The following is a 19,531-nucleotide window of genomic DNA, read 5'->3' as shown; positions in this document are numbered from 1 at the left end:
GGAAAGGATTGGAGCCCTGAAGGTTACACCATGTCTTGAAGGCCAACATGCCCTGCAGGTCACCATGTCCTGACGGGCAACAGGTCCTGCAGGCTAACATTCTTATCGCTCATCTTCTGTGGAGATAAAATGATGATGGACGTCCCTAGCTGCTGTCTGGTTCCGATGTAGAACTAGCGCGGCAGGATAAGTCGTCTTGCTCATGGCGTTTTGCTGCTCTTTCCTCCTCGTCTTGGAATGCCTGTTCACGCGTCTGGTCTAGATCCTCTGGGGGAGTGCTCGATCGACGTCGCTTTGTCAACGGGACCATTCGGGGGTCGACCATGCCTCTTCTCTGCTTCACAAATGATGCTCGCTCTTCGGCATCGTTCAAGTATCTGTGAAAGCTTTCAGCGGAGATAAAAGTGCTGTCCTTCGGTGTATGGAATTTCTCGGTCAAGGCCCCATTGGCGAAGTCCTCAAGAAACAGACGAAGGCCTGCATCAGGGTTGTCATTAAAGGAGCCATCATCATTTCGAAAATCTGATAGAAGGTTAGCATTTGTGGAACGAAACGCCATCCCTTTGATCTCACCTGATCAACAACCGTTTGTTCGGCGACCAACTCGGTGCCCTCTTCATTTGTCCGCCATCTGGGTCTCCACATGGATAAACTAGCCTTCTTGTGGGAGTATTCGATCTTCAATCCAATCACCACGCGAATATTACCGTCTGATCCAAGAATGTAGTCATCCGCCAGGTGTGGTAATGCCCGTACTACACCAGGATACTGCGCATCTGAGTGCCGAAACGATGCGTCGGGATCATGCCTGCCATACTCAGAATAGAATCTTCGAATGTGATCGCACTAGATCCGCTGTGTCGGATACCTCTAGCAAACATCGCCGAAGGAGAATCGCTGCGGGCGGCGACCTGTCTTGCACCTTCGGATCTCATGAAGAATGCTGGATATCTGGTCTGTTGATTTCTTTCCTGTCGAAGGAGCAGTGAGGGGAATGTGAACGAAGCTGGTAGTTGGCGTAGAAGTCGACTTTCGAATATGGCCTTCTTGATTCATCGCCACATAGGATACAACAGCAGTACTGTGTACTGATGGACTGTGTAGTCCGGTTGATTGGATCTGTTAGTAGAAAGGGTTGGCCTTCAAGTGAAAACGCAGGAGTGACTCAACAACATGTGACCCGCCAAGGCCGAGGCTGCTTCCCCCAAAGGGCAATCTGAATTGCACTGGTGACAGGCAGATCGATAAAATTCCTCAAATGAAACTCCAATCCAGCACATCATCCGCAATAAATCTCCCTTGATATGGTTTTCCTCCTCATTTCCACCAGCTATCCTATGTCTTTTAACCCTTGACATTCGATATCCTCCGTTTGTTCAACCGTTTACACCCGGTGCAAGCATCGCACGCGACTCGTTGATCTGGTTCTCCGCATGCTTCCTTCGGCACGAGCCCGTCTATGACAACTTCGCTCTGACATTCATCCGACCTCGGAGGAGGTCCAATTTATCTGACAGGCCATCCTAACCTGAGGCGCAATAGGCGCCATGTCTGATTCTGTTGGTATGTTGGCATCTCAATCTGTTCTCTGACCCGCTAGCCTTGTCTTACAGGTCAAATCAAAGACCGCGTGTTCGTGCACGCTCTGGCCACGGTCCGTCGACTCCCACGAACCGGGTCTTCCAGACCACCTCCCTCCGCCCGCTTACGTCTCTATGGCCTCTATAAACAATCGATGGAAGGCGACGTAGAGTCGATACTGCCGAGGCCGACCCTTCCCTCGGTTTCACCCGATCCCAACAATTCAAAGTCAAATAATGTCCATCGTTATGCGTCGCGCGACCTACGAATACGAGAAGCCGAAGCGGAAATAGAGAAGTGGGATGCATGGCATAGTTGTGCTGGAATGTCACGTACGGAAGCCAAGAGACGGTATATCAGCACGCTGATCGAGACCATGAAAGAGTATGCCAGTGGAACTCAGGAATCCCGGGAGTTGGTCTCCGAGTTAGAATTTGTGTGGAATCAGATAAAAAGCCAGAGTGGAAGCTCGGAAGATGAAGATGCTGAATCACCTACGCGACGCCTTGAGCGGGCAGGGCTGAAACAGACCCAAAGGGTGGGCAGTGTACCGCCAGGCCCCAGCACCGGAGCAGAACGAGGAAATGGAGGCTTGAGCAGGCTGACATCCGATCCGAATCGATTGAGAGTCTTATCGCCTGTATCTCAGCGTGATAGCGATGACATTGTCGAAGGTGAAGAGGTGGATCCGGACACCGATGCTGTGATCGGCCCTCTGTCTGCAACAGGGGACCCGGCTAGCGATTCCGAATGGAGAAGTCGTATCGAGTCCCACCTACGCCATCTATCAACCGAGGTTGCCGCACTGCGCGAGCAGTTGTCCGCCAACCATCTCCTGTCCTCACAGTCGCTTTCTCCGTCACTGACGTCCCGGCGAAGGAGGGTGTTCTACCGAATTTGCGTCTGGGGGAAGTGGTTAGCGTGGGCCATTTTCCGCCAGATATTATTGGATGCTGGCCTGGTAATGCTCTTGATCCTCTGGGCGAGGTTCAAGGGGTATAAAGACCGCAGAGTGGAAGACTGGGTGAAACGCCGTTGGAGAGACGTTACGCAAGTACTGACCCATTTGAGGATTTGGATCAGAGGGACATTGCCCGCTTTTCAGACACGTGGTCTACCCACTGGGACATAGGAGGATTGGTCACGACCGTGTGTTCGAGGATTGGGCTTCTGTCCGGTGCTCGTCTCCCGCTCTCTTGGGTTCGGTGAACGGGGCATCTGGCCGGCCATGATCATTTCCACGCTATCTTCGCTGGTTGCAGCCACTCCTGTCCACGCTTCCACACATTCAACAAACAGGCGTATTCCAGGTCAACCTCTTGTGAAGAGGCCAGAGCGACACAACGGTGCATCGCACTGTGCACTGCTGCATTGCTTGAGGCTTCGAATTTATGACTCCTTCGCAAATGTCACAGGCAGAAGATGCGCCTACCAGCATAAAGACAATGATGAGAACAGTGCCCAGAAACAAACTCTTCTGTGGTCATACATCTAGACTTTCTGAGAATGGAGCTGGGATGAAGTTGAATGATGGACGCGCTACGATTTATGGGCGATGAGCTCTAAATATTTTCGCGATCTAGATGATGACGCGACTTTATACTCAACAATGCAGTATCTATTACTGTATTACTACTTTCACCAAAAACGAATTTTCATTTTCGTCCGCGGTCTTTGGATCTGTTCTGTGTCCGACAAGCTGAAGGGTTTGGCAAGGCTGTGCAACTCGCTTGTGCGCTGTCCCAAACTCAGCCTCCAATCCAGCCCTCCAATCTCTCTAGCCTTCGCCAGCCCCTGAAACCTGAAAATCTTCCACTCGCATAAAATTTGACTGTTACCGATTAGTTGTCGTTATGTCAATGTTTCGGGAAGGCCGCTACCTAATTGATTTATGGCAAATGCGACACGCACTTCGACTACGGAGGGCTTTTCTTTAGAAGGTGCTCACCGCGTCTTCTCCCAGACTGGACTTCGCATTTCAAAGGCATGTCAGCAGTTGGAATAAGCTCGCCCAGGGTTGTAGCTCCCAACTCACAACAGCAAGCGGTCGGTCTTAGACTCATTAACGGCCCCCGGCCAGGACTTGACAAGAAAGCGAAACGTTCAGCGATATCAAAGTCTCCTGTATCCCATCGGCTGATGGTGTGATACTGGTTGCGTCTGGGAACTGTTCCCGCTCTTCACGCCACCGACAGGGCCTTTGCTACAGATGCACAAACATCAACGCTCTTCTTGGGAAGTGTCAGCTGGAGAATTCGAGATTGAAGCCACGTATGGCATGGGCAAAATAAGAGTGACCCCTGTAGGACCACTGTATGCAAATTCTTGGACTTCAGCGCAGAGACCTCTACAGTCAATTCTACCATGTTCCCCAGACCCTCTCTTTCCCGGAAACCAATCTTGATGGATTTGCGCGAGCGATGCCTCGCGTGGTCAAGCACAAAGTCCTGGTATGTCTGCTTGAGTAATGTTTGGGGCACTTCCGTGGAGCAACAGGATATTACAGGGGGTTCGTCACTCAGTTAATTCAGAAAGACAGTCTAGAGGATACAACACTAAGTCCGTCTCTGACCATACAAACGCCATATAATTTGCAAGCGACATGGGAGAGCGCTCCCCGTGGATAGATCGATACCGTATCATTCAGGATGATCATCGCCAAAACAACATCAAATACCTTCCATGGGTTTGATATATCGGCAGGCATTGTTCACGATCAAGGCAGCAGAAAGAGATGCCCTGTCTGGTCTACCAAGGGTATCTCATTTGACCTCGCTGGACCAACGAGAATTGGAGGGAGAAAAGCCAAAGATATAGAGTCCTTTGATTTTCCCTTGGTTTATCCACAGACCTCCTCTCTGCGATCGAAACATCCAAACTTAATCTCTCTCTCCTCTTTTGCTGAGTTATGGTACACATGGAGCCAGTCGACGGGGGCAGGAATATGGGAACTGAACTCGATCCCCGTTTTAGCCCAGACTGGTCCGGTCGTGTCATGCAAGCTGAATGAACTCATCCCATGCCATCTCCATCTCCATCTCCATTTCGCCGTGATGGATCTTCCAGATGTTATCTCAGCCCCACTCAGCTCATCCCATATCTTGTCATGTCATATTATTTCGTTTCATCGTCCTTCTGCCGCAGCGACAAGTAGCCCCATGGCCTTACCGTGCAAAGTGCACATTCCACTTTCGATATCGGATCTTGGTCTAGCTCTGATACCGGTTGTTTCTGGAATCCCCTAGGCTTTAATGACCATTTCACTCCAGATATTCCCGTCGCTCGCTAGTGACGACACACATGGTAAGTGTGAGATCCAGTAGCTGACCTTAGTTAAACCGGCTGATTCAGTTCTGCTGAGTTGTGCGTGCGAGATGCTCATCCCCCGTGCGGTCCAGCTCATTCATCATCTCTTCTGCTCTGATCACGCCACCCCATGAGGATTCAGTTGAAGTGTCTTGATTCAAATCCGCATCACTTGACTTGGACCGCTTTCACTTGGCCTGCTCTGGCAGATATGCACCTGCAGCAAGGACAAGGTTCATGTTGGTGAATCTAACCAGATAGACGGGGCTCTGCTTGGTGAGGAACGCGCTGATCTGGTCGCTGGTAACGACGGCGTCTTTGCCACGCTTCTTATGGACGCTTGCACCCGCGACGCCAGCCGCTCCGGTTGCAGTACCAGAAGTGAGGTTGATGTTGGACGCAGGCGCATTCGTTCCGTTAGGATGAGCGCTATCTGATTTGGCCGAGGTGGTCCCGCTAGTGCCGTCCGGTTTGTGGGCTGGTGCGGCCGCCTCTTTGGCCGGGCCTGTGACATCCCACGAGCGCACGGTGCAATCTTGGCCACAGGAGACAAGGACGGTGGACTCAACACTCCAGCTCAATGACCAGATACCTCCTTTTCCATGGCCGCGCATCTTCTTCAACAATCTTCCTGGCCCGAGATCCCAGAGGAGAATAACACCGGTTTCATCTGCTGAGGCGAGGATCTTGCCATTGCGACTACATGCCAACGCGGTGATCATAGCAGTGTGTCCGGTGAACATGCGAACGGCGTTCCCGTTGTTGATGGACCACATGCGAACAGTCTTGTCGCTAGATGCGGTGAAAACATAGTTGGAGTTAGGATGGAAGGTGGCAACATTTACATCGTCGTCGTGTCCCGCCAGGAGACGGACTTGACGGATCTTGTCAGTCATCCAGACTCGGCCAGTTCTGTCGTGGCCGGCGCTGACAAAGTAGTGACCGAATGGGCCCCAGGAGACAGACCAAACGGGGCCGACGTGTCCCTTGTACACAACGACGCATTGGCAGACATCAGGTTCGAGGTTCCAGAGACGGATAGAACCATCGGCGCTGCAAGAAAGGAGCCACTTTGAGTCCGTATTGGGAGACTCTGGGCTGGGCTTATAGCTTGCGGGATTAAAAGAGACATCGTAGACTGGGCCAGAGTGACCGATGAGACGTTTCGAGTTTTCTTGAAGATTTGGGCCCAGGGCGGAACCATCCAGGGTCCATATACGGATGTAGGACTCTTCAAAACCGGCAGCCACCAGTCTCTGATCACCTGAGAAATCGATACAAATCATACTGTCGTGGGTATTGTGGAAAGTGTACATGACGACGCTAATTCCGACACCAATCCCCCCGGTGCGCGATTCAATCCTCAGTCTATCGCGGTTCTCGCGAATTTTCTGAACTTCCATTGCCACGTCGCGAGCAGTCGACGGGGGGAAGGGGACGTCGGTTCGATTGGGGCCTTCGTCTTCATCCTCTTGCTTGATATTGACGAGTTCGTGAGTCTGGACCAGGCTCGGCTGACCTGGTTGAGGCGGGACAGCGCCGTCGAGGTCCATAAGTTCTGCACGGACATCTTCTTCGAGATCTTTCTCCATGGGAAGTTTGCCAAGTTTGAGAGTGGCAAGGGTGTTGCCGACGTTCGGATCGGTCGAGGAGACGGCATTTCCAGGACGGTGACCGGGGATCCCCTCATCTTCGGCTGGCATGTCCTGTCCACCGATACCCCGCTGGATGACGGCGGCGAAACTGAAGCGATCGTCTGCTGCACGCTCGACTTGGCGCAGGTCCAGGTTCTGCTCGACAATAGAAATGAATAACTTGAATCCAGCTTGAGGAAGGCTCTCGAGGAACTGCATGAAGTAGTTGAATGCGGCGCTACTCAGCGACAAGCGATACTTATTGTCCCGGTAGAGTTTGGCCACCTTGTCTTCTCCATGTTCGGGCAACGCGATGTGCTCCAGTGCCCTCAAGTCATACTCATGTTCCTTCTTGAAATCCTCTGAGAATTTCTGGAACAGACGCGCTGCTTCTTTGGGATAGAATTGTTTGACCAAGTCGAGGTAGGAGTAGACAAAGATCGGCCACAGTAGTCGTTTTACTTCAGGTTTGTAGATGTCCAGGGCGTCATCAGTCCACGCACTCAGCCGCGTAAACATCTCGAAATAACGCGGGGGTCCTGAAAGGGTCGTTTTGAGGTCTCCATCTTTGGGAATCTCTTGATTTGAGGACTCGGCGCGCAGGGTGGCTTCCGTTCGGTGATAGCCTTTCTTTGCGAGATAGTCGATCACCTAATGAAACAGTCAGCTCAAGAAGATTGATCGGCGCAAGAGTCATGACACATGAGATAAAATCGGGATCCTGGCTTGAACCGTATGGATCGGTAGGACGCAAGGATCAAACACCAGAGAGCCAGAAGGGGGTGGTGGGTGGGTCGCAAGTTATTTGAAACGGTCCAACAACATGGCGACGCTGACAACCCATCTTGGTCCCAGTGCGTTGATCAAACAGTAATATTTGCGAAGTAGTGTCCCCCTCTTGGTGCTCTGACCATCGTCTATACGCAAGCAAACGATTTTGGGGTTTGAAGCAGGTAATTGCTCACAATTTGATTCAGATTCTGCTGGGACATGCCACCGCCACTACCACCGGAAGCAGTCGATGCTGATCCAGACGGACCAGAAACAGACCCGCCAGCTACACCATTGACCAGGGGAGCAGCAGCTTGAGTTGTTAAGGGGCCATTGGGTCCCGTGCTTGCGCTGCGAGGCGCTGGACTGGGCGCGCCGTGCCCAGACATGATTATATCGTGCTCATGTGATTGAAAGGACGCAGGAGTTTAGAAACAAGGTGGAAACGAGAGGTCACGGTAGCCTCATCAAGAGATCAGGATAGTAACAGGATGATGATGATGATGAAAAGAGAGACACGACTGTAGCATGGAAGGAAAAGACAAGTTTCTCGCTAAACATTTCGCCAAGCCCTGATATCACGCTAACCGCATTTGGGTGATTGGCCGGAAAACCTACTACAAAGAATACATGTGAAAGAAACGGGGACATTCTTTTTTCGACGCTGTGATTGACCATCATCTCAACCATCCTTGGTGAATATCATGTAAAATGAACAGCATTCAAGTGTGGCTCTCTGCTCACTCATTGCCTGATCTAAATCATGGAGGCTGATCGTGGGCCATCTCAATCAAAAAACCAGCCTTCATCCTTCACTCCCGCTAGCCGCATTGCCGAGTTGAACGAGATTGATCGATCTATTTCCACACTTCTCTCGGCGGCATCTGACGCCCTCGGCATTTTGTCCAATTCTCCTGCCTCTGTATCGCAAGAAAAGGCTCTAAAAAACTCCGAGTCTGCTCGCGCGGCCTTCACAGCGGCTGCCGAGGCATATTTCTCTACCTTGTCGTCGATTGAAGTTCGACTGCGCCGTCAAGTTTACGCATTGGAAGAGGCGGAACTGATAAGACCTGGTGATGACAAGGATGCGAGAAAGGGCCGAGCGTTGGGAGGTGACAGCGGTATAACCACAGCTGGAGGCGGCCCGCTGGATCCTAGCTGGCTGAATGCCAGAGTGAGTGACAAGGTCGGAGATGGGATGAAACGAGAGCTTTTAGCTCGAGCGAGAGAGTTTGTGGAACGAGTAGGTCGTGATACACCAGATGGCAATGTCGAAGCCGGAAAATCTGGAGCGGTCCAAGGCCATGACAATGACGAAGAAATGGGTTGAAATTCACGAGGGACACAAGCCGAATTTTGTTGAAGGCCATGGACGGAGGCATACGTATCGATATGGAGCTCTTCAACCATCGAAAACTTGATCGACAACGTCCCGACATCTGCGATGGCAGAGCATCGGACATCCGCACACCAAACGCGGACATTTTAAAGAGGCATCCTCTAAGCATCCCAAGAACGGCTCGTCTATTCCAGAGTACCTTCGCCTCATATCCATGGTTGTAAACTATGAGGAATCGTGAGTCACGACAAAAGGGACTAGAGGCTTGAATAGCAAAACGTTTCGGCTCTCGGTGGAGTTTTCTGTCATGATGGCTCCTAGCGAGAAAGTATGTCGTCCTTGCCCGCCATCGGCCTTGAGTCGACATGGAACGGCACCTGTAGACGATAGTGAGCACAACGTCGATCAAGCGGCGTATCAAATACAAGATTGAATTCTCACCAACGAAATAACTCAGCCCTATAAAGGAGTCAAGATGGAGGTGTGTTGGCCTGACCAATGGTGGTGCAGCTTGGCAGGGCCGCATTCGAACGTGGTGGCTCCTTCGCGTAGTTTTCCGTCTTTCTTCACCTGGATCTACTTTCCATGTTTCGTCCGACCCTTGTCAATCAGCTTTGAGGAATCAACCGGTGGCCAAATGCGATGACCAACCGATGGATAGTTCGATAACTATCCCCGAGGCCCGAATCTCCCGTGTTCAGTCAAAACTTGAACCTCGTCGCCAGTTCTCTTCATGGCCGCTCCCTCGCCCGATCATGATCGAGGTCAACCACAACAATTATTCGTCAGAGCCGATGAGGTCGATGCAGGAACTTCCATCCTATCCCCCAGTAGAGAATTGCCCCTGAGTGCTCTGAGTCCCTCGGATGCTTTTCCACCAGGAACCCGACCCAGAGCCCCCCCGCGTCCAGGGCTCCGACGTGAAGGCTCAGCGCCTCCGCCTCCTCCGCCATCACAACCACCTCCGGCTCCTCCTACTCACCTAGATCCTGCCGACTCACTAAGTTTACCTCAACTGAGGCAGTTGGTGGGACAATTTCCCAAATCCGAGCAGAGAGCCTATGCTTTCCAGTACAAGGATGCCGAGGATTTCGAAACGGAGATTGATGAATGGTTCCATTATACGGAATTAGACCAAGACCGTGACTATCTCCTCTCGTCTCTCGAAGCCTTCGAACAAAAATGGAAATCTTTCTGCCAGACGGAGCAGATATCGGAGGAAACCACTTGGATCGCCGTGAGCGAAGATCATCGTCAAAAATTTGTCTCGGACTTGGTCCATGTCTTGGGCGATGACGAATACCTTGCCCGTGCTGAAGCCCTGTGTTGCGTCTATTTCATTTTGATGGGAGCATGGAGCATTACCTCGGGTTTAGAAATGAAAGAGGCTGCCGCGGACGATGATTCACCTCAATCGGAACATGATAGGTGCCGTGTTATTCAAGTCCAGTGGATGCACAAAGGAGCAGATCTTCTCGTGCAGAGCTCCATAATACCACAGCTCTATTCGTGCTTGATACAAGCTACAAAGGCCCCCGATTCCTCTCCACCGCCGCCACCAAACGTCGAAGATGAAGAGAAAAATGAGGGAGCCTTTGGGGAAAATGAGTATCGAGAGCTCAGTCTGTGTCTTTCATGTTTTTACGTCTTGATCGAGTCGGCCAGAGTTCGAATCGACACTAAGGAGGGACAAAACTTACGACAGGCGATTTCTTCTCTGCAACCCAGCTTTTTGGTCTTTCTTGCCAGTACAATTTCACGGCTACGATGGGACGAATCATACAATATACCCTTGATGCACGCATTGCAATTATTCTGGAAGTCGATCCTTCTGCTGTTCGGTAATGTGACGGAACATTTGGACAAGATCAAAAGTATTTTACAACCGCGAGTCGACCCATTTTCAGCAGAAGCTGCTCACCCAGTTCTAACGGCCTCTCCCTTGGATTACCACCTTTTCCGACAAGAAATCACGTCGAAATACCCTGCGTACAACCCACCTTTACCTTTGGTACCTTTGGAAATGGAACAAAAGACCATGCTCCCCCCACTACCACACCATTCTTCTCGACCCGATGCACCTCCTGGAGCGGGTGGACAAGGTTGGACTGGGGCATCCCCTCGAGGTTCTATTCTTCACCAACCCGTTCATATTGCCACTCCGGCTCCATCTCCTCCGCCGTCACCGATCGGACCGGGTGGAAAAGCGGGCAAAAAGCAAAACTATCAAACCAACCAGAATTTCCCATTCCTTTATCCGCCACTGGATACCTCGAGCAACACCATAGGTGGCAAGGGCTCGACAGAGATCCAAGACTTGATGGTGGGAAAGAAATGGGAAGGAAGTGACATTCCCCGCTCGATCATGGAAGCAGGGGAACTCTTTGCCAGTCGAATGAGAATGACGAGGGCTATGCGTCAGCTGTGGAGAGAGCGAGACTTGTTCATGAAATATGAAAGAGGCTGGCAGGCAGACGTCAACAGCGAATCCGAGGAAGACCGCAACCGAGACCACAACGGCGACGAAAATGACATCGACAGCATCGAAGATCCCGATCTCCGCTCTCGCATGTGTGCTGTGGACGACTTCTTCCACCATGCTCTCCCGGATTTGCAATCGCTTGTCATTGTGATGATGAAAGTCATGCTCACCAACGTTCAAGACATTGCCGTGCGCAATGGAGGTCTTCAAGACTCGACCCAGCCGGGAGGCCTCAACCGCACCAAGTCCAATCCGAACATTGCTCAAAATCAAACCCTGCCTATCCCCCCTCCCCCGCCCCGGCCAGCCGATATGACGCTCGAAGACTTGGATAATGTCCGCTCCAGGGAAATCAGCCAGAAGGCGGTGTCTGGCGCAATTTTCTTGTTGCTGAAATGGTTCAAGATTTCTCATATTTTGCAATTCGAATACATGACACAACTCCTGCTGGATTCGAATTACGTCCAATTGACGCTGAAATACTTTGCTCACCAGAACCTCGAGGATCTGGTCGCTTTCAAGTATGATCGCGACGACTTGAGTGTGTGGCACTATTGTCACATTCACTCGGATCATCCGCCATTGTCCCCAACCAGTCCCGACGAAAGATCAGAAACATCAAGTGTGGATGAAGCGGTACCGCCACCCATCTCTCGGCATCGAAGGTCACCAACGTCCAAATCGGATGGCCCATCGACGTCTGACCAAGCAACGGCGCAGCAACAAACACCACAAAGCCCCGAGGCACAAGCTCATCCTTCAGTCGACGAACTGGGCAACCCATTGGGCCCTCTGCCCTCGACACCGATCATGACTTACTCATTCCGTCAGTTCCAAACATCGATCCACCTTCTCCGGATCTTGCAAAAGCTCACGCGGGGCAAATCTCACCGGATCTTGTTTCTCGTACAATTCAAATCATCCCAGATCCTGCGACGAGTACTGCGGGTTCCCGACGCGACGCTCCGGTTGTACGTGCTGAAACTGTTCAAGTCCCAAGTTCCATACTGTGGCCGCAAATGGCGACAGAGCAACATGCGGGTCATTACGGCAATTTATCTCCACTGCAGGCCTGAACTGCGTGATGAGTGGCTTGCGGGTATGCACGATGCAAATGTCGAAGGAGAGGTTGATGAGGCCGTCCCCTTGGAGTGGGCACTCAGAGGTCTGACATTTTGGTGGCAGAAGCGAATGTATCCTGGTGTCATGAAAAGGGGGAAGGGAGGTGCAAAATCCAAGGGAAAACCAAAGGCCAACGTATCCAAGGTGGCGGAGGCCCTTTCCACAGCCGCAACGGCCGGTGTCCCAGACGATAGAGAAGTCGACGCGATTGATATTGATGTCCCTGAATCCAGTCTGGACGACGGGGAGGATGATGACGACGAAGGAGGCCAAGAAATCGACGATGACGAGCGCGACTTCTTCAAACGAGAGCTCGACGCGATCGGCTGGGGCCTGGCCGGCCTGCGACTTGCGGACGGCTCCGAGGATGTCGTGTTCGGCGAGGAGGCACTCGGCATTAACGGCGCCGGGGCGTATCCCGTTATCAATGGCGCCAGCCAGATCGGTATCGACAACGCCGGACAAGGAGCATCCGGACCGTCAGCATCAGGCACCGGGTCTGGAGCACCACAGACACCCGTCTCACAGCCTCAATGGGTCGTCGCCGATGCGGCTAGCATCGATAACTGGCAGAATAGTTAGGAACGGGGCGCAGTTAGACGGACCATGGCCGAAGATCGTAATCGTCTGTCCTAGACAATCAATCCAGATCATGGTGAATCGGGGGAATATTGATGAAAGAGTGGAATGGGCGTAGGATAAGGAAGGGGTGAACCAGAATAAAAAGGGGTATCGTTATGTGCGATGATTGAATTGGAGTGGTATGGGGACGGCTATTTGGTGCATGCAGTGGATTGAGGTATTCTGCATCGATTATTTTGTGGACAAGACTACGAAGCACAAAAGTGAAAGGTGTGAAGTATGAAGTAAATGCATGAAAGAGGTACAGGTTGTATGTCCATACCGGATCGTTATACTACATGGCCATACCTCCTAGAGACGTCGGATGCGCTCTCGATACTTGGTCCAACGCTAGACCCGAGTGCAAATATCTCACGCCACAATCAATTGAAGCCTACTTCGGTGCTCATAGAGGACACTATATATGACAACATGCCACTCCTTCGCGCTCCGTGAATCGCCTTCGCACCATGCGCCTGTTATGCAATGCTCGATGAGGGCATAAACTTCGCTTGTACCCTGGGCTGCAGGTAGCTGTCTCGGGGGAGTTGGGTAGGTTTCCGACTATGCCGCTCAGTTTTGTTCCTGCTGCAAATTGGGCTGATCTCTCTCTCTCTCTCTCCTTTTTTGTCCATTATGGATGTTCTCACTCCAATACCTTATAGTTTGGCCGATCTCTTCTTGCTTCCACTCACACCCGTTACCTCTTTGCCCGAGAGCAAAAAGTCTGGATACTCAAAGTCGCTGCCGGGGGCGACACCGCCGGTCCGCCAGGCTCCGCCGTCAACGACTAGGTTGTCGCCGGTAACATAGTTTCCGGCATCAGAGAACAAGAACACCGTGGCATCCGCAATCTCCTTGATAAAGCCCCACCGGCCGAGGGGGATACGCTTGCTCGGGCCCTCGCCGGCCTTATGCTTCTTCGACAACCGGTCCATGCCCTCGGTCCCGGCAATCGGGCCGGGCGCGATAATGTTCGATGTCACGCCCAAAGGGCCGTATTCGATAGCGACGTTGGCGGAGAGGGCGTCGACGCCGGCTTTGGCGACGGACACATGTGTTTGTAGGGGGAGGCCGGTGTAGTGGATCGTCGCGGAGACGTAGATAATGCGGCCGCCGGGGCCAGAGGATGAGGATTTAGGCAAGGAGGATGTAGAGTTGTGTTTCTTCGCGGATTCAACGAGGTACGGTAGCGCGAGTTTCGTCACGTTGTATGAGCCGAGGATGTCGATGTCCATTACGGACTTGAAGGCGTTCGGGGATAGCTGGCTCATCGGCGCAAGAAAGTTTCCTGCTGCTCCGGCGCTGTTGCGAAATAAGTCAGCATGTATGTATGAATTGAGTGTCAAAGCCGACACCGAAGATGTGGTGCAGGAAAAGAGAGGCTCACATTAAGAAATCAATCCCGCCCAGTTCTTTTACACAGGTCTCAATCGACTTTTGTAAACTCTCGATGCTGCGGACGTCGACGGCGCCAATACCAATCACCTTGCTCCCGGGCCGCGCAGTCGCGATGTCTTTTGCCATTCTCTCCGTTTTCTCGACATTACGCCCGACGATACATGCGTCAGCCCCCAGGTGGACTAAGGCGCGCACCTGTGCAGAGCAGATGGTTCCATTCCCGCCGGTGCAGAAGACGACCTTCCCCACGAAGAGGTTGTCTTTCCAGACGGAGGAGAGGTATTCGCTCTTTGGCAGGGGCATGGCGTGATTAACAGCAAGGTGCGATATGCGACCTGGAATGAGAGGCAGCGGATAGAGAGGGCAGAACTAGGAGTAGAGCAGTATGAGGTCGACTGAAGGGGAAAAGAGGAAGGAGTATATGAACTTGTCCAAGTCATAAGCAACGGCCGTAAACAAATGGCACGGCGACCGAGGCGGTTCAATTCAGTTCCCTGCGATTTTTGGTAGCAACCGAAGAAGCCCCGTGGGGAATATTAATACCGAGGAGCTGACGCTTTCATAAAAAGCATCACCCACTTCGCACCGCCGCTACACCCGGATTCTAATATCTCCCCTCTATCTTAAATACCACTAACCATATGAAGAGCCAACGCAGGTAGGATGAAATATTTCGTGGCAGCTATCAGGCGCGCTGCGAATTGGTTCTGTTAGACGACCTCCCTTAGGTCGAAAGAATCAGGACGGCCTTCAAGTCTCACCGTAGCCGAACAACGATCAACTATTCCACCGCTCCATAATTGTCGACTCCACGTGCGAACACTTGCACTATCATGGTCGTGGCAGTCCTGGTGTGGAATTTGGAGATGAGCTCTCATCCAACCATTCAAATGGCAATCGATCCCTTACCTCACGTTTTCCCACCTGGCGTTGGATCTTCTTATTATCGCTCACATTGTGGAACACGGCGTTTCAGGAAGAGGTCTTGGCTTGGGTTGACACACATCCGTTAACCAATATCGCAGCTAGACAGGATTGCAGATAATCAGAATCAGAAGGTCCCTCGAATACCTTGCCGCAATCCTAGATTGTTCGTTGAGAGGTGCACGGCAGAGAGTCTCGTGTTAGGTAGGACCGGTCAAGGAGCTGTCGTAGGTTTAAGGGTGCTTCTCTGCCAAAATCAATCGAAGGGGATCGGAAGGTTTCGTAGAGGACATTGCAGTGTTCCTCGCGACAGCAGAAACTTGCCAGAAGCTCTCGAATCAATAGATTCTGAATTCCCTGCCATATCGTGAATGATCTTTGCTGTCAGTGCAGTACGGTAATCGGAGGCGTTGGATTGGAGGACCAGGCATCGCAGCTGCATCGCAAGCCCACCACCTCTTCTTTTCCATTCTCTCATGCTCCCTCGCTCGTCCTTTCTCTCCAACACTCGAATGAATCATTGTCCCTCTCCTTCTGCAGCTTTGAACAGCGATAGGACTGCGCTAAATCATATCCAACCCCACCATCTCTGAAGACAGATCTGTGGATTACCAAAGAATCTCCGTCGAGTTCCAACCCAGCTTCCTCCGCTCTTCAACCTCCCCAAACAAACCCTCCAAGGTATCAGAGATCCTCATAATTCGCAAGAATGCCTTGTCCGATAAGTGTCACGAAATTTGTCGGGACCATTTCTCTCGGTCTCCTGACTGTACGTCCCTGTTCTGACGGCCCCCCTAGAATTCTCCAGTCTAATTCTTCCCAGGGAACGTCCTATACCTTGACGAGCATAACTCTCCCATCTCTTGCTCTCCTCCCTTCAGCTTCCCTCGCTTCTCGCACTCTAGCCATCATCCAGACCCAATCTACCCGTCAGATCCTCACGCTGGCATCAATTTCTTCGCTCTCGCTCATCACAGCTTTCACCCTCGCCTCCCCGCGCGGTCGCCATCCGTATCTGCTCTGGACGGCTCTCGTCTCGTTCATTGGTGGCCAGGGCGTCGAGTACTGGTATAACGGACTTTCAAGATTCCCCCGTGTGAGCGGTCGATCCAGCAGAGGGAAAAGCGCTGCTGCCAGAGTCTCGAGCCCTGGTGGTTCCGAGAGTGGATTTATTGAAGTCGAACCACATGGAAGCGAAGATCAGGTTAATGGAGAGAAAGTCGAGATGGAGATGACGAGGGAGCGCAAGATACAGTGGGTGAGGAGTTGGATTGCCGGTATAGGCTTTGCCATGGGTGTGGTAGGTATCTGGGGCGATGGCGTCTAGATTGACGAGTTTGGGGCATCAAGCTGCAACCCTTCCGCAGCTTAGAAATGGATGACATGTGGTCGGGTCTTCTCTGGGACCTCGAGGAGCGTGTTGTGGCCAACAAAAAGAAGAGCATGGAAATTTGCAAATCCAAAATCACGACGTCGAACGACACCAACACCGGACAGCGACGGCTTCGGCTATCACCACAGAGTCGCTGTGCCTATCTATACCAACATTAAGTAACTCATCTTCCACCACGGAGCGCTGGCAAATTTTGTTCTCGACTCGATCACGAAACTCATCTCATTCCCCGATCGGCTCGCAACTCTTTTTTGAATCGTGGACTTCCACCTTTCCTTGGCTTTGGCTTTGGCTCTGGCTGTGGCTTTTGGGCTTCGGAGTATGAGTATTAGTAGGGTTAAATGAGCCAGATGATATTACAAAAATGAACAAGTAAAAATGAAATTAAATCAAAGAGATGAGACATTTGCAGATGAATGATGCCCAATGATGAGAAGCTTATGACACGAATACTTTCGTACGAAAAGTTTGGTTTTCGTTCCTCAGTATTGAGGTACTCGTTCAGGTTCGGTCTTCCCTCCCCTCTGAATACTGTATCGTCTCCTCTCATTTCATGTCGTATCAAGGCCCGAGTCGAAACACTCGCGAGACCGAACCGAACCAAGATGAAGGGGGCCACGATATACTTGACCGTATAGCATTCTCCGATGCCGCTCGTTGATGCTTCTTGTCTCTTGCCTTTCGGTTAATCAGGCCTTGGACTCTTTTCCGGTCATCTGAAGGCTACCCTTGGCCGTCTAACTGGATTCTGCGGGGGACCGAAATTGTTTACTGCCTGCAATCCTACTTCGTCTTGAAGGTCACGATCTCAGTCTTCTGAATGGTTTGAGCTGCATCTCAGCTGTGCATTGAGGCGCCGTGGCCAGGAGCACCGTGTATTCCGGTTGGCGGCGAAGTGCTTAACTATGGCGGTGCGATGTTCACCTCACTCTCTGGGATCCTCGGACCATAGATGTCGAACATCCAGCCCCGACCGCCGTATGTTTGTGGACCGGTATTCGAAGTGGATAAAGCTATTCCTGTGGCGTCAAAACCACCCATTCCCTTTACTGTGGGAAACGGTGCGCCCTTCCGGGGCGTTGGTATGGGAAGATGGTTACCCGCGGCGGCATGCTTGGTCGACTTTCGGAAACTTGGGCAAGCAGCAATGGAAGGTAGCGAGATGTGCCGCCGCGAGGCTGGGAAATTAAGGTTCAGGAACTCGTTCAGACCGTCTGACGGCGTTTCGGTGTCTGGGTTTGAAACTGGCTCCAAAGCGACGCATGAGATCACATCCGTCCGAGTACAAGCGACGTCGAATAGTTTCTCAACTAAGCCGATTCCATGAACTTCCACAGAATCTAGTGATAACTTTTCAACGTCTTTGATCAGGTCTCTTGCCACGTCAATCGGATACTTGAACGTCCCGGATGAGTCGGAAGAACTGGAGGACAGGCCTCCATTCGTGATAGATAGTTGCCAGACCATGGTTTTGAGCCAATGTAACGTGATTTGAATGTCTGCTGTTTGGCTTTCAGTTGTTTTGAGTTCCGGCGGTAACGCATCTGTCCGCTGTTTGTCGAAATTGCGATCAAAAAGTGGACAAGCACTTGCTTTTCGCTTTATTCCACGGGCCATGAATTCCTCATCAGCGCACCGGAATAGGTCGACCAAATGTAGAAATCCAGATATGACGCCTTCTTCGTGCGATTCTTGGGGCGTGGACAGTTCTATCGTCGGATGTAGACTTAGCGGTCGATGCCGTTCCATAGCATAAGCTCTTTCCGTAACCAGTAATAGCCAGTATGTTCATCTTCTATACATGCTTTCAACGGGGTCTTCGACTGGGTAGGATGCCTCTTCACGCATATCCATGATTTGAACCAGAGCGGCAGCTTTGCGCAAATGGAATCAGCATATATTCTGTTTCTCCAGCATGAAATAGCAGCCGAACAGGATGAATAATACTAGGATGGAGCTTAAGGTCGGTGAGTCGATATAAATTGATAGACTTTCGAACACGAATGGCAACGTCAAGAAGTATATTGCCGTAGCCATAACAGATTTCTGGAGGTTCACCTCCGTAGTAGCTTCCTGGAGCTCCTGGGAGGTTCATACCGGACTGGACCATGACGAAGGCACACAGCGATACCGTGAAACAGTACAATCCGGCGTCAGTCGCAAGGTGAGACGAGATGGAGTCTGTTAGAATCCGGCGGCTCAGGATCCATGCTGTGGTGTACGTGTTGGTGAAGTAGAAATCGACACAGTTCTCGATCGCGATTGGAGAGGAGGACAGGATTTCGCTTGCATGAAGGATATGTCGGCGAACTATTGAAATCGAACGTAGTGGGTTCATTGGCACATTTTTGGTGTCTTTGGAGGAGGATCGGACTGTTGTTGAGTCACCTGAGTCTCCGAAATCACTTTCGCTCTTGATTTTTTGGGACCTTTCTTCCGTGGTTACAGCGAGATAGGTGCATTGAAGGCTGGCCAGGCCACATTTTGCTACACGGTTGACCTCCCCGAACAATGGACTTTGTGTCGATGACGAGCAGCAGACGCTTTCCGGACTGGCGGCGACGTCATTTTATGTAGGGCCTAGATAGCTTGAGGCCGTTCGGGTTCTGCATAGACGGTATTCATGTGCCATGGAAGCCGGGTTGGTGGGTGGGCAATTAAGATGGCACAGTACTCGATGCGATACGGCCGGGACGGTTGTATTATTCACTCTGGAACCACGCCGTTGTTGAGTCGGGAAGGAAAACTTCAAAGCCAGGCGCAATTCGGAAGCTCCGTCGGCTTCACAGGTCAAAAGTACTTAGGGGTTCGTAGCGGATGTTCTGGGTGTGGTTGGAATTGGAGCATATACCTGTTTCGATCTCGTAACCCCGCGGTCGTTGGTATGGAAATGGGAAGTGCAGGTTGCAGCTCTCAGCCAGGGGCAACGACAGTGTCCGGGGGGGGGGGGGGGGGGG

General features: G+C 51.7%; 8 protein-coding genes across 8 annotated transcripts; 4 read left to right on the top strand and 4 right to left on the bottom strand.

The window, feature by feature from the left end:
* Window positions 1-145: 145 nt before the first annotated feature.
* On the bottom strand, window positions 146-935 carry Z518_00087 (uncharacterized protein; the record flags this gene model as incomplete). The annotated part of the gene is made up of 3 exons (XM_013420691.1): window positions 146-522; window positions 708-755; window positions 818-935. The coding sequence occupies 3 exons, from the start codon at window positions 933-935 to the stop codon at window positions 146-148; spliced, it is 543 nt and encodes a 180-aa protein (XP_013276145.1).
* A 612-nt stretch (window positions 936-1,547) lies between these two features.
* On the top strand, window positions 1,548-2,713 carry Z518_00086 (uncharacterized protein; the record flags this gene model as incomplete). Its single annotated transcript, XM_013420690.1, has 2 exons — window positions 1,548-1,563; window positions 1,614-2,713. The coding sequence occupies 2 exons, from the start codon at window positions 1,548-1,550 to the stop codon at window positions 2,711-2,713; spliced, it is 1,116 nt and encodes a 371-aa protein (XP_013276144.1).
* Window positions 2,714-5,075: 2,362 nt separating this feature from the next.
* Z518_00085 (uncharacterized protein) lies at window positions 5,076-7,681 on the bottom strand (the record flags this gene model as incomplete). Its single annotated transcript, XM_013420689.1, has 2 exons — window positions 5,076-7,172; window positions 7,487-7,681. 2 exons carry the CDS (start codon window positions 7,679-7,681, stop codon window positions 5,076-5,078), a joined length of 2,292 nt encoding a protein of 763 aa, XP_013276143.1.
* A 374-nt stretch (window positions 7,682-8,055) lies between these two features.
* On the top strand, window positions 8,056-8,622 carry Z518_00084 (uncharacterized protein; the record flags this gene model as incomplete). The annotated part of the gene is made up of 1 exon (XM_013420688.1): window positions 8,056-8,622. The coding sequence occupies one exon, from the start codon at window positions 8,056-8,058 to the stop codon at window positions 8,620-8,622; it is 567 nt and encodes a 188-aa protein (XP_013276142.1).
* A 742-nt stretch (window positions 8,623-9,364) lies between these two features.
* Z518_00083 (uncharacterized protein) lies at window positions 9,365-12,817 on the top strand (the record flags this gene model as incomplete). The annotated part of the gene is made up of 1 exon (XM_013420687.1): window positions 9,365-12,817. One exon carries the CDS (start codon window positions 9,365-9,367, stop codon window positions 12,815-12,817), a length of 3,453 nt encoding a protein of 1,150 aa, XP_013276141.1.
* Window positions 12,818-13,515: 698 nt separating this feature from the next.
* Z518_00082 (uncharacterized protein) lies at window positions 13,516-14,560 on the bottom strand (the record flags this gene model as incomplete). The annotated part of the gene is made up of 2 exons (XM_013420686.1): window positions 13,516-14,161; window positions 14,247-14,560. 2 exons carry the CDS (start codon window positions 14,558-14,560, stop codon window positions 13,516-13,518), a joined length of 960 nt encoding a protein of 319 aa, XP_013276140.1.
* A 1,330-nt stretch (window positions 14,561-15,890) lies between these two features.
* Z518_00081 (uncharacterized protein) lies at window positions 15,891-16,508 on the top strand (the record flags this gene model as incomplete). The annotated part of the gene is made up of 2 exons (XM_013420685.1): window positions 15,891-15,950; window positions 16,005-16,508. The coding sequence occupies 2 exons, from the start codon at window positions 15,891-15,893 to the stop codon at window positions 16,506-16,508; spliced, it is 564 nt and encodes a 187-aa protein (XP_013276139.1).
* Window positions 16,509-17,477: 969 nt separating this feature from the next.
* Window positions 17,478-18,912, bottom strand: Z518_00080 (uncharacterized protein; the record flags this gene model as incomplete). The annotated part of the gene is made up of 3 exons (XM_013420684.1): window positions 17,478-18,333; window positions 18,376-18,448; window positions 18,522-18,912. The coding sequence occupies 3 exons, from the start codon at window positions 18,910-18,912 to the stop codon at window positions 17,478-17,480; spliced, it is 1,320 nt and encodes a 439-aa protein (XP_013276138.1).
* Window positions 18,913-19,531: the final 619 nt, after the last annotated feature.

Source organism: Rhinocladiella mackenziei (genome assembly GCF_000835555.1).
Source record: "Rhinocladiella mackenziei CBS 650.93 unplaced genomic scaffold supercont1.1, whole genome shotgun sequence".
Lineage (NCBI taxonomy): Eukaryota > Fungi > Ascomycota > Eurotiomycetes > Chaetothyriales > Herpotrichiellaceae > Rhinocladiella > Rhinocladiella mackenziei.
This window is presented reverse-complemented; position numbering and strand designations above follow the sequence as displayed.